The sequence below is a fragment of the Sycon ciliatum genome, chromosome 7 (assembly GCF_964019385.1).
Source record: "Sycon ciliatum chromosome 7, ocSycCili1.1, whole genome shotgun sequence".
Taxonomy (NCBI): Eukaryota; Metazoa; Porifera; class Calcarea; order Leucosolenida; family Sycettidae; genus Sycon; species Sycon ciliatum.
In genome coordinates, this window is record NC_088649.1 from 15442392 (window position 1) to 15455809 (window position 13418).

General features: G+C 51.1%; 4 protein-coding genes across 4 annotated transcripts; 2 read left to right on the forward strand and 2 right to left on the reverse strand.

Annotated features, from left to right (window-relative positions):
• Nucleotides 1-1476: 1476 nt before the first annotated feature.
• Nucleotides 1477-4216, reverse strand: LOC135821093 (uncharacterized). The gene is made up of 2 exons (XM_065334157.1): nucleotides 3969-4216; nucleotides 1477-3740 (listed from the first exon to the last, which is right to left on the reverse strand). The coding sequence occupies exons 1-2, from the start codon at nucleotides 4164-4166 to the stop codon at nucleotides 2979-2981; spliced, it is 960 nt and encodes a 319-aa protein (XP_065190229.1). The 5' UTR covers nucleotides 4167-4216; the 3' UTR covers nucleotides 1477-2978.
• Nucleotides 4217-4847: 631 nt separating this feature from the next.
• Nucleotides 4848-7400, reverse strand: LOC135821094 (uncharacterized). The gene is made up of 2 exons (XM_065334159.1): nucleotides 5393-7400; nucleotides 4848-5204 (listed from the first exon to the last, which is right to left on the reverse strand). The coding sequence occupies exons 1-2, from the start codon at nucleotides 7383-7385 to the stop codon at nucleotides 4882-4884; spliced, it is 2316 nt and encodes a 771-aa protein (XP_065190231.1). The 5' UTR covers nucleotides 7386-7400; the 3' UTR covers nucleotides 4848-4881.
• Nucleotides 7401-11459: 4059 nt separating this feature from the next.
• On the forward strand, nucleotides 11460-12074 carry LOC135821640 (52 kDa repressor of the inhibitor of the protein kinase-like). Its single transcript, XM_065334638.1, has one exon. The coding sequence runs from the start codon at nucleotides 11460-11462 to the stop codon at nucleotides 12072-12074; it is 615 nt and encodes a 204-aa protein (XP_065190710.1).
• A 100-nt stretch (nucleotides 12075-12174) lies between these two features.
• Nucleotides 12175-13137, forward strand: LOC135821641 (52 kDa repressor of the inhibitor of the protein kinase-like). Its single transcript, XM_065334639.1, has one exon. It carries the CDS (start codon nucleotides 12175-12177, stop codon nucleotides 13135-13137), a length of 963 nt encoding a protein of 320 aa, XP_065190711.1.
• The last annotated feature ends 281 nt before the right edge of the window (nucleotides 13138-13418 follow it).

Sequence of the window (13418 nt, forward strand, 5' to 3'; positions counted from 1 at the left end):
CAGCTGCTGTCTATACACGGGAGATCCTGGAAGTAGCGGGACAGCTTGCTCATGTCGTCGTCGTTGATGGGGTGTTTGTGCTCCACCGCTTTGACTTCTCCCGCTTTCTTTGGCATCATAAGGAAAGCCTTCAATGCAATGTTTGCGCCCTTGAACGCTGGGTCACTGTGGACGTTCATGGGCCGCTTCAACTCGACTAGCTTGCGATGTATTGCGGAACGGAAACCGAGCAAGCTTGATGCAGAGTAGAACTTCACTCCAGCTTTCTTCGGACGGAATTCGACGTATGCATGTCGCAGAATGTATTAAAGCTAGGTCGCTTGCCGTAACCGTACTCAGGTCACAGCGACGTCCTGTGTCTTTACAATACTCGTCGAATAAGCGGAGCCATTTGTCAGTTGCCGGCTCTGTGTTTTTGTTTTTCTGCTCAGAAACGAGGCTGTCGATGGCGGCGTCGGACAGTTTCTCAAATCGGCTGTCGACAGTCTTCTCCAATACTTGGGCGTCTGCTGTCTCGACTCTCACGGAGCTTGTGAAGTTGGCTTGGCGGACGCAAGCCGGGTCCACATTCGCTTCCGCGACAGCGTCCTCGACCAATTATTATTTGGTGTGCTGCAGCAAGTCAGCAGCGACTGCTTGGCGGAGCGACTCGCAATATTCCCCAGTACACCGCCAGCCAATGACCAGATGAGTATGTGGATGCACTGCAGTGCGATATTGCACCCCGGCGAGTGAGCGTGCAAATAACCTATATCTGCACGCTCACTTCGAAGCGCTAGCGAGCGTGCAAATAACCTATATTTGCACGCTCACTTCGAAGTGAGCGTGCAAATATATAGTCGGGGATCCAGGACAAAAAAAAGTGTCTAAATCTGAAAGTGGTCTGCCACTAGAATCCGAGTAAAATCGAACTGTACAGGTGGAGAGAGTACCTGTTGTGGAGTCGAATGGTAGTTGTTGGCCCGTCTAGATCGGGGAAGGAGCTCCGCGAGAGGCAATTTTAGTTCAGCTTCGTCGGTCACTTGAACTGCTCACCTTTCGTCTCGGGCCGATTCTGAGTTGCGTAGAGTACGCACATGACAACCAAATGCAGTCAAATTTGAAAACTCAAAGCGAGTGTCTGATCTGGTCGGCGACTTCACTTTGTTGTTGATCATATTCTTGGTCAAGAAGTTTACTCTCGCTCTTGTAGAAGTAAAGCACAGGGACTTCGTAAGCCTAGCCTAGATATCGTTTGGTCCTTCCACTACCCACTCGCAATGGCAGCCAACAAACTACCCGTCGTGTCGTGTAGTTTGACGCCGCTTCGCGAGTGATCTGAAATGTTTTCTTGATTGGAATTTCGTTGATACGATCGATACGAGGGACACCTTACCTATCATTCTGCAAAGGTAAGCTTGGACCCTTTCCCTGCTTCTCTCTCAGGCACACACACCTTCAATAGCACTCGATTAAATTAGAGTTAGAGAAGACTAGTGATATAAACGCATTGTAGTCACTACTCAATCGAAAATGAAATAAATAAATACTACAACTGTAGTAAGGAAGACATGTCCAGTGCTGTGCAATTCATGGACAATATGCCCAGTTTAATATGTAAATTGGAATAAAATGTAGGATGATAGCGTCATCGCTTTAGAAGCCAAGCTATGTACAAGCAGTTTATATACAATGTGTGAACAGGTTAGGTGTGTTGACAGCCATAGCCATAATTCACAAACACAATGGGTGGCTTGGACCAGGGGAGGACGGTGCAGTTGCCAGTGTCTACAGCGAGTCGTCAAACTCCTGATCTGGATCCTCATCAGAATCTGAGCTGGAGTCAGACTCTTCAAAGTCGTCAGCACCAGTACTTTCCTCGCTCTCACTGTTTTGGTCGCCTTCACATGCAGTTGTTCCCACATCTGCGGCACCGGAGCTGTCGTTCTGTTCGAGTACGGCCCCAAACGGATTGGCGCATGAGCAGCACGAGCAGATGTCCGTGCAAGCCAAGGACGCCTTCTTGCACGAACAGTGCTGACTTACGCAGTGCCTTGTCTTGCACCCACAGCTCACCAGTTTTAGTATGTCAGCAGGAGCGACGCGCTGCAGCATCCAGGAGATGGAAAGCGTGCCGTCAGTCTCCGACTGCCAGCCATGGCCCACTGGACTCGGTACTTCTGGCATCGCAGTGGTGGCGCTCCGCCAAATGTGGGCCTGGTAGTTAGCCCTGGCCACATGTTGATGGAGAGCGTCGCGTGAGGGCGGTAGTTTGTGCGGAGCACAGGATGTGGCCGCACAGAACTTTTGGTAGCGCAGGCTGTTGATGTCTTGCTGGCCAGGATTGCCATACAAGGCACACGCAAACCACTCACATTCAGAAAGCAGCTGGTCATCCGATGTAGCATTGACACCCAGTGTCGCCAGTGCCTCTGCCATTCGCGTGCTTGACAGGAGCAGCTTCAGCGGAGCAGTCTTTCCCTTCCCAGAAAAGGAACTGACACTGTCACACCCAGTAAGAGCATGCAGTCCAACAATTGCAGACGAAACCAGGGGGCCCAGCTTCTGTGACAGCTGGGTAAGGTCGATGAACCGCCTCCGTTGCTGCGTGCCAGTCTGGAATATGAGCCGACCGGGAATGCTGCTAGCGGAGCCAATGGCAATCACGGCTACATCCGTGTCTGGCGACCGAATGACAATATCTGGGAATCCTTGCTGCACAGCATCAGCGGCATGAAGGATCAGCCGGGTGTCTGCTTCCTCATGATTGCTGGTCAACCTGTGAACATGATCAAAATTGTAAAAAGAGCAAAATGATTTCCCGGGCATTCAGAGAACGATAACATGGCTCTGCCAGATTATGTGATTTTCATCACTGAATTCAATCCATCAGCAATATCCTACTTGTACTTGTGGGACCAATATGCAGCAAATGTTTTATACCACTTGCTTGACAATAGTCAAAGTCGCAATAAACATGACATTGTACTGTTTGTCTTTTATAATACTAACCTGGACACCTGGTGCCATGAAAGTGTCGATTTCCCTTCTTCTTCTTGCAACACGTAGCACTGCTGTCCCACGGTTATGAATACACTGCGACTGACACCCAATGTTGCCTTGAGCTCCGGTGTAGAACTCCAATGGTCAGCGAAGAACTGGATTAGGCCGGCCTTATTCGCTCCGCTTGCCATGAACCGCTTCCACTGAGTAGGAATAGCCTGGTCTGGACGTTGTACTGCCACTCGCAGGGGCTCAGTTGAGGCCGTTCGCTTTGAGCGCTCGCACGACTTAATCGACGCAGTGTGGTATTGATCTGCTACGAAGTCAACTCGTGCTGGAGGAGTAGCTGGAAGGTAGGAGACTAGCTGCTTGAAGACTTGTTCGCTGAGCTGTCCGAATGTCGGTGGCGCAGATGTGTAGCTCTGCAGTAATGCCATCGCGTCGACCATAACGGCGGGACCACGCGGAACTGACTCCAGTGGGTCAACTTTCTTCTCAAGAGCAAGCAGCAGCTTACTCTTTGGAGTCTTCACAAGGGATCCGTCTGCGTTGGCCAGGGCCCATGGGACTGGTCCAAGCTCATGCTGGAAGAGTTCCTTCAAGTCGAATGACCTTGATTGAGCCATAACTAGTAGCCGGCCGAATAAGCTCCTATCTGCCACGATCGCTGTTGTCTTGGAAGACTTCTTTGCTGCAGATTTGGTTTCCGAGAACGTCTTCAGGTTCAGCCGTGATATCGGTGTGAAGAAATCAACTGCCTGTAGGAAGAAACAAGTCACGCATGCACACACACACAAATGGGTTGACAACTTAGAACGTAGTGCATGGATTACGGAGTACAGAACGGAATTATAACATCCCCTACAGCGTCACTTTTGATTTCAATGTGTTTGGTAACAAAGTATGTCACCAAAACATGCATCCTATCATATATCCACACGTCAAGACTTTTAACATGGTGTGCTGCAAAATCATAACCGTCTTACCTGACTCTCCAAGCGGTCTGCCACGAACTTGCTCATTGCACTCTTTCCCTGCGTGTGACTGGATAGGAGATCGGAGGTTGCTTGAGCAGAACAGACTTTCCCACTGGAGAGGCTGATCAAATCTTCACCAAGGAACGGATGGCTGAACTCTGCCAACCGCTTTTCGAGCTTCCCATAGTCGCTTTGATCCCGTTTCATTCTGCTGTCTGTGTTGTCCTTGTGTGGACGTGCTGTGCCATCATAGTCCTCCGCTGTGACGAGGTCGTTACATGCACTTGCAACAGCCGCTCGCTCGTGAGCTGTGAGCACCCAGCGGTGAACAGTTCCTTTATAGGACAATTATACAGAAAAGGGAAGGAGAAATACATCATCATGTACACGTAATCCACAACTGTTCAGGATCACATTAGAGTCGAATCATTTCCTATTCGTGATGCAGGTGGGCAGCACTGTGTTTGCATAGTGTACATTGGTTGCTTACTGTTTGATCTTGCATGTGGGATCATCAGGAAGTATCTCCCCATCAGTGTACATGTATGTTCTATTGGATAATTTGAAGTTTGGTCAGTTGTTACGAATTTTTGCCCTTACCTGGGTTGCGGCTGAAGCCAATGAGTCCTCCATGTGACTTGCTTTGCCGGTTGATGGTCTGTTCAATGCACTGATCAACAGCCACCTTCGAGAAGCTGTTCGTAGACCTTGCAACAGAGAAGCAACCTCCTGATAGGGCTTTGTGGGCAGGAGGGTTGGTAGCAGGCAGTTGACGCATTTATTGCCAATACAGCGACAGGTACCTGTGAAGCACAATGTAATGAGAACTCAATTTAGGAGAACTGAATGATTCGTATTTGAAGCGAAATGTTTTAATTGCGTCGGTCACACAGCTGATAACTTAATGAAGGGCCCAAGCATCTCACCTGGAGTAGTTCTGTCGATCGTATGCAAAGAACCATGGCAACATGTTCTCTATGCATGCCAGATGTAGCGACCAGTTCCCTGTTCGCGTAGCTCGGATGAATTGAAGCAGCAGGCCAACCATGTCGAGGTATGTTAGCCAAAACTGGGCCATGGGTGATGCTGGGCTGGTGCGTTGCAGCTGAACATGCTTTCGGTACCCTTGCTCAAGTTTCTGGTAGCTGGATGAACTGGTTACTGACTCAGCACCATCAAATATACCAGATGTGCGCAATGCTGACAAAGTTCCTTCAAGATCGCTTGACACCGTGTCTCCTCCACCTTCAATACATGAACACACACGCACATGTACATAGGTCAGAAAATTAGAACACAAAGTGCTACATGCAGACCACTGGAGTGAGAACAACAGGCACCATTTCTCAAACTACTTCACTTCGTCTAGTGTGCACAGATGGAATGCAATAAAGAAAGTTTGCAGCACAACTCCTATGTTTCTGTCCCCTCACCTTCAATGCTGTCCTCGTACAGCTTCCAGTTCACTCCCAGCAGACACTCAAAGGCAAGCTTATGGAGGCGAACACCGCGGTTGTAATGCTTGCCGGCCATCACCTGCTTGCACGCATTGCTGCCAACTAGGCCTGACTCGACGAGGAGGTCTTCCAAGCCAGCACTGCCAAACCTCTTCCCAAGAACAGCAAGGAAGGCACACGACGTATGGAATGCACCCATGCGGAGGACTACATCCTTCAGCTCAGCATTTTTCCAGCAAACTTCCACAGCTTTGGCATAAACTGCTTGGTCGGCGGTGATGATACAATGTGGCTGATTCAGCTTCTTCGATGTGCGGAGGGACCGGACAACAAGCTCATAAACTGTGCTCATGGCTGTAGGCGATGCTGGGATGATCGGCAGGTAACCGACTGTTGTTGGTGTCCCTGGCGCGGTTGACTGGTTCAGTTCAGCATTGAAGCCGGACCATGCGGGTACCAGTTGTGACTCGTCATCAGGTCTACCAAACTTCGGTGATACCGTCTGGTCTGCGCGCAACAAGAACCAAATCAGGTCAATCGATGCCACAGTGAGAAATGGGTCAATCGAGCCTTGTGCATCAGGAACTGGATGGGCCATTGGAGGAGGTCTTGGTCTCGCACCGCAGTTGTATTCTAGGCTCGGAACTGCAGGTGGGGCAACACTTCGCGGTCGGCGTTGGTTACCTGGCTCGGCACGGCTCGTACTTTCTGGTGGACACGGATCGTCCTGGAAGGGCAGCGAGTGCTGGAGCACAATGCCGTTGGTGCAGTGTGTCGTCCCTTGGCCACTCAGAGTTTCCTCGTTGAGGTCGTTATTGTCCCAGCAGAAATGAACATCACCTCCATGCTGGGAAATGCCACGGGGTACTACAACACTGCTGGCTGCGGAACTTCCTGCTACTTCGAGAGAATACCCGGTTTCTACTTCTCGCAGCTTTGAATACGATATGCCATGGCCGAACTGGTTGAGAAGATCCACCATGTGCTTGCTCCTCGTGTGGTGGTGGACAGTAAGCGCCAAAGCTACGTGCTTTGGTGTCAGAATAGATCCACGAGTTGCAGCATACACAATATCCTCAGCAATTGCCAAAATCTTGCAATGGATGTCGGCAGGGACATGGACACGGGAGTCCGTCAGGTCACCAATGTCACACTTCTCAGGGCCGACAATGGTCATGGCAAGCACATTGTAGAGGATGTCTGGCACTGGCGCATTCTCATTTACGATATCACTGGCATGTGGCATGGTGGGTATTGTGGGCTGCTGATCACGGATGGCGTTGTTCAGAGCCATGGCTGTGTGGAAGGCATGTACCTTGCAGCTGCTATCAATAGCTGGAGGTGCATCTTCATCCGCCATATCATCTCCAGCATATTCGTCGGCGCACTGCTGGGCTGCCTCAGCCTTGGCTACTGCTGCACCAACTACTTGTAGCAGTTGTGATTCTGTCAAGGAGCTGCTTACAACGCTCTCGGGTGACAATGGACCAGGACGGACGAAGTTGATGCGTTTTCCAAAATGCTCCAACAGGCGCTTCTTCAGCAGCCAACGTCGGTATTGACTTGCAGCTCCGAGCTCTGCCAGCTTGGCGCTGTACTTGGACGTCAGGCTGTCCATACGCATCGCTCGTATTTCTGTCTCACTGAAGAGCTCCTTCTCCATGCATACAGCTAGCCACTCAAAAGCTCTATCGTACACATTGTCGTCTGCAACTGCCGTCGTCTTCTTTGCCTCCAGTGCTGCCACCGTGCTAGAATGAGTGTAGTTACGGTAGCAGCAGAAATGGTAGCATATGTCCGATGCTACACAATCGGGACTGCCCTCCTGGACGGTAAGTAAAATCCGCTGGCCTGCTTCATCTCCACGTGCATTTGCCGCACGGATCAGGCTTTCGCCAGCACGGAATTCTGAACAGAGGGTAAGCGGTTCAGCTTTCCGGTTCTTTTTTGTTTTGTTTTTTGTTGACATATTATACACAGAGTGATGTCGATGGTTGTCACTTTGCTTCGTGTCATAACACGTTTCTTGGGAGGTTCATCCTCACAGGCATCTGCGTCACCCACCTCCTCTGCGTCAACATTGCTGGCAAGGCCACCACTCTCCTCTCCCTCAAAACGACTCAGAGTCTTCTTGTGGGTGTAGGCTGCATAGCAGCGCCTATGGTACCAGCCACGCGGGGTGCTCTCATCCGTGCTACACTGCTCCTGGCAGAGAAAGGCCCATGTGCCGTCCTGGCGAATTTTGGCAGCAGATACCACTCGAGACCAGCTGGTGTTTGTGAAATTTACTTTCTCCTCCTTTTCGCTTCCTTCGATCTTCACACAGTGGCACAAACATGAGCCCCACGAAATTTCCGAAACCTGAGTACTGGCTGAAGCCACTAAATGCCGAACACTACCTGGACTTTGTGCACAGGAGGCACAATTCTCGTCTTCCTCCATGCTTACTCGCGTGGGATTGAAATTGAAAGACCTCGTGCTTCCTCAAATAAGTTCCCCGGCCAGCGTCGTCATTTTCTACGGCGTCGTCATTTCCTAAATTTTTCAAATGTTTGTCGTGGGTGCGCAATGTGTGCATGCTCAAGCCATGCGCGTACGGACGCACGGCGAAAATAAATTTGCGACCTCCTTGAGAACGCTTGAGAAGGCTTGCGAAATCGTCGACGAAAACCCTCTCGCCGCTCGTCTCCTTCCCCGATTCAGAAGGGCCAACAAACAAAATTGACCTTCTATAACCATCACCTATCAGCTCTGAAAGCGGCAAATACTCGGAGTGAAGTGGCAGACCCAATTTTATTTTTGAGCTTCGGATCCTGTACTAATAGGTTCGAAGTGAGCGTGCAAATATAGGTTACTAGCAGCACCCCCGCCAGCGTTGCCTGGCCGAATGTGGCGTGCGGGTGAAGCAAGTACATGAACAGCACACGTGCTCAGCGCGTGGTGGTGGCCAGACCGCTGAAGTCCTGGTGAGGGAGGTTCTTCATCGTTGGAAGGAGAAGGAGGGACGTCTGTTACACCTTCGGGAGGCTGGTCAGGGTTGTCCATCACCTGGTGGCGGATGAAGCGGCTCAAAAAATTCATAAACTTACTTACGAACAAAAGTGCGATGCGCTCTTCACTGCAGATCAGATGCAGAGTACGAGTGCATGCAGTCAGTGCAGATCTTTTGTATCCTTTTGTTGCAGATGTTTCTATTTGCAGAGAACGGTTCACGTGGTCCGCAGCGCTTGTGCGGCTGCTAGTGCTACCTATGGCCTAGGCTAGGTGGCTAGGCTACATGATTCGCACGCGTCGCGTGCTCAGTGCTTCTGCGCGCGGCTGCTACTGCTACTCGTACTGATCGTGTCTGCTATAAGTATAAGCGCTACCACCGTACCTACACTGTTCGCACGCTTCGCGTGCTCAGCACGTTGTGGTGGCTACACGATTCGAACGCTTCGCGTGCTCAGTGCTTCTGTGGCTGCTTCCGCTAGCTACACGATTCGCACGCGAAGCGTGCTCAGTGCTTCTGCGGCCGCTAGCTACACTGTGCTACACTGTTCGCACCCTTCGCGTGCTCAGGGCAGCGCTGCTCCGGCCGCAGCGCTTCAGCGTGACACAAAAACACACGTCACAGGTGCCTCTTCTTTATAAGGAGCGTGACACACACACACACACACACACACACACAGACACACGTCACAGGTGCCTCTCTTTTATAAGTAAAGATTTGCACGCTCACTCGCCGGGGTGCAATATCGCACTGCAGTGCATCCACATTGGCTGGCGGTGTACTGGGGAATATTGCACGCTCAGTAAGGCCGCTGATTGGCTCAAACCATGGAGACACTCACGTGGGGTGCGATAAGTGCAGATATCGACGCCGGTATTGCACGCGTCCGAGTGCAGTAATACATTTATCGCACCCCTGCCACCACACAGTCTGTCACCACACACTTGACACAGTCTGGTGCAACCCTAGCATGCTGCATGCAACCCTGTTATCATTTCACAGTCATACAACACAGCACAACCAGTCGCGTTCATTTTTTTAAATTTTAGAGGAACACTTCTTTCGAGCAGCTGCTGTATACACGGGAGATCCTGGAAGTAGCGGGACAGCTTGCTCATGTCGTCGTCGTTGATGGGGTGTTTGTGCTCCACCGCTTTGACTTCTCCCGCTTTCTTTGGCTTCATGAATCATGAGGAAGGCCTTCAATGCAATGTTTGCGTCCTTGAACGCTGGGTCACTGTGGACGTTCATGGGCCGCTTCAACTCGACTAGCTTGCGATGTATTGCGGAACGGAAACCGAGCAAGCTTGATGCAGAGTAGAACTTCACTCCAGCTTTCTTCGGACGGAATTCGACGTATGCATGTCGCAGAATGTAAGCTAGGTCGCTTGCCGTAACCGTACTCAGGTCACAGCGACGTCCCGTGTCTTTACAATACTCGTCGAATAAGCGGAGCCATTTGTCAGTTGCCTGCTCTGTGTTTTTGTTTTTCTGCTCAGAAACGAGGCTGTCGATGGCGGCGTCGACAGTTTTTCAAATCGGCTGTCGACAGTCTTCTCTTGGGCGTCTGCTTTCTCGACTCTCACGGAGCTTGTGAAGTTGACTTGGCGGACGCAAGCCGGGTCCACATTCGCTTCCGCGACAGCGTCCTCGACCAATTATTATTTTGGTGTGCTGCAGCAAGTCAGCAGCGACTGCTTGGCGGAGCGACTCGCAATATTCCCCAGTACACCGCCAGCCAATGACCAGATGACTATGTGGATGCACTGCAGTGCGATATTGCACCCCGGCGAGTGAGCGTGCAAATAACCTACATGTATATCTGCACGCTCACTTCGAAGCGAGCGTGCAAATAACCTATAATTTGCACGCTCGCTTCGAAGTGAGCGTGCAAATAACCTATATTTGCACGCTCACTTCGAAGTGAGCGTGCAAATAGGTTATTTGCACGCTCACTCGCCGGGGTGCAATATCGCACTGCAGTGCATCCACATTGGCTGGCGGTGTACTGGGGAATATTGCACGCTCAGTAAGGCCGCTGATTGGCTCAAACCATGGAGACACTCACGTGGGGTGCGATAATGTTAATTATTAATTTTTAGTACAATGTAGTACTACCCGTACTACCGTGGTAGTATAGTTGTGTGTAGATCTTTGCCTTTGAATGTGAGTTTGGTCGTTTTCGGATGCACTGCGCATTGTACAACTACCGGTATAGACTCGCACTTTGTGTAGCTAGACTTGGTAGAAGTGAAAGAGAAGTGTCAACGTCGTTTTGTGATCCGCAAGTCGAATGGATTCTTATGAAAATGTCGATCTTGAAGTATTTCAGTCGAGGGAAGTCGAAGAGACCAGATACCAGTAGCAGCAGTGCCAGTGCCATTTCCGAATCTGACGAATCTAATTGCGAAATTGTCGAAGTCGAAGACTCGGAAGAGCCGCAGTTGTCGCCCTTGGCTGTACCAGTAGCAGTCGTCCGAAATGACATCGGTACCTTCATGGAGGACATTGCGAAGGGTGCACCGCTCGACGACGACGTGATGTTTGCCCTGCTAAAGGACCATGTCAAACCGGATAGTTCGTTTGTTTTCCCGAAGAATGGTGGCCGGTCTTTTCAGCCCCGCTGGCTCGATGTATACAAGCCATGGCTGGTGTTTAGCCCTTCGCTTTCCGGCGGAGTCTGCGTTCCATGCTGTCTATTTGCAAATGCATTCCGAGGATCGTCGCTCGGTGTTTTGGCAAGACGTCCCTTGACGAACTTTCGGAAAGCACTGGCGCTCCTGGATGAGCATATGGGGAAAGCCTACCACCGGGACGCTGTGGTAAGAGCTGACGGCTTCCTCAGTGTGATGGAGGGGAACGAAGGACATAGCACAGCTGACCAATGATGGACTCGCGGCTAGGGTAGCTGCGAATCGCGCCAAGTTGGAGGCGATAATCAAAATCCTGATCTTGTGCGGCAGACAAAATATTCCTCTGCGAGGTCACAGAGACGCCAGCACAAACAAGGAGGCCGCGGATTCCGCAAACTGTGGAAATTTCTGGGCTTTGATGGACTTCAGAGTGGAGGCTGGTGACAAGATCCTAGCTGGTCATATTGCTTCTGCCCCAGCCAATGCAACGTACACGTCAGGAGATATCCAGAACCAACTGATCGACATCATTGGTGACCAGATTGCCCAGAGGATTGTTGATCGGGTCAAGGATGCTGGATGGTTCACGGTCATCGCTGATGAGGTGACAGATGTGGCAAACAAGGAGCAACTCAGCTTGGTGTTACGGTACGTGGACCTATCGACAAAGGTGGTTCGAGAGGATTTTGTCGTGTTCGTTGAGTGTGCAGCAGGAGTTACCGGAGAGGCCCTCGCTAAGCTGATCACGGATACCATCACCCGTCTTGGCCTTGACCTTGGCAAGCTCCGTGGACAGAGCTATGACGGAGCAGGCAACATGGCAGGAGCCAGGAAAGGTGCCGCTGCCCGTATCACAGAGAAGTACCCCCGAGCTTTGTACCTGCACTGTGCCTCGCACTGCCTGAACTTGGTGGTCGTCTCGTCTCTGCAAGATCGTTTGGTGCAGAATATGATGGGCGTCGTCACCCGAGTAGCAGTTTTCTTCGACTCCCATCCGAAACGCCAGAAAGCGCTCGAGCCCCGCTTTGAATGATGCAGACGAGGAACCTGATACATCCAAGGTAAAGGATCTCTGCAGGACACGGTGGGTGCAGCGACTTGATGCACTGGAATCCTTCCTGGCCCTTCACCCCATGCTTGTGGTCTGCTTCAATGCAATCCTGGATGAAGGTCCCCAGGCGTGGTCAAGAGATTCCATTACGGATGCGAATGGTTTGCTGACGGCTATCACCAACACCGACTTTATCGCAGCCTTAGTTATTGTCAACAAGTGCCTTCATTACGTGCGTGGCATCACCTCCAGTCTCCAAGCAGAAGCCAAGGACTTGATTGCAGCAATGCACGATGTGAGTTCCGTCACAACCACACTGGCAGAAGTCCGAAGAAATGTGGACAATTACCATGGTGAGTGGTTTGAAGTGGTGAAGTCCGTATGTGAGGCAGTGCACGTTACGCCATCACTTCCTAGGCTGTGTGGTCGCCAGACCCAACGGAACAACGTTCAGGCCGATACGCCCGTCCAGTACTACCGACGTGCCCTGACAGTGCCCATTCTGGACCACATGGTGTCGGAGATAGAGGCCAGGTTCACGCCGCACCACTCGACCGCACTCCAGGGCTTCTGTGCCATCCCAGCACTGCTGCTAAAGATGTCCATGGACGCTGCGAAGTCCCAAGTACAGGAGCTGGTGAAGCTGTATGACGACGACTTTGTGTCTGGCCGTAGTATGGAGGCTGAGCTCCACTGCTGGCGCGTGAAGTGGGTGAAGGCAAAGGCAGAGCACGGTGAAGCTAGCTTGCCGACCTCGGTATCAGCAGCGCTACCCCACGCTTCCCAGATGTTCCCGAACATCCGCTGCCTTCTGCAACTTCTTGCAACCTTGCCAGTGACGTCTTGCTCGTCCGAACGGTCCTTCAGCGCCCTGAAACTGGTCAAGGACCGGCAGAGATCAGTGATGAAGAACTCCCGGCTGTCTGGCCTCACCTTGCTGCAGGTTCATCATGACATTCCAGTTGACGTGGGTGCGGTCATCGATGAGTTTGCTCGCCGCCATCCACGACGAATGCAGCTGGTGAATGTATTGCACAGTGAATGATGCAGCGTACTGTGGTACATCTCACTCTGGCACATCTGGACTGTAAATACAAATCTCATGAGGCAGATTGAACATGAGCACTCGTCGGCAGACATACGTAACCTCCAATACCTGTATAATAAGATTTCCCCTGTATTATAAAATTTTCCTATCCTGGCTGGTATAATGTGCAGCAGTGTCCTGGTGATTACATGTATTCAATCGTGGATTGAACGAACTTCAACAATTGTCTGTATTATATTCTGGGTCTAACCACACCCTGTCAATCTCTTACCATCCAA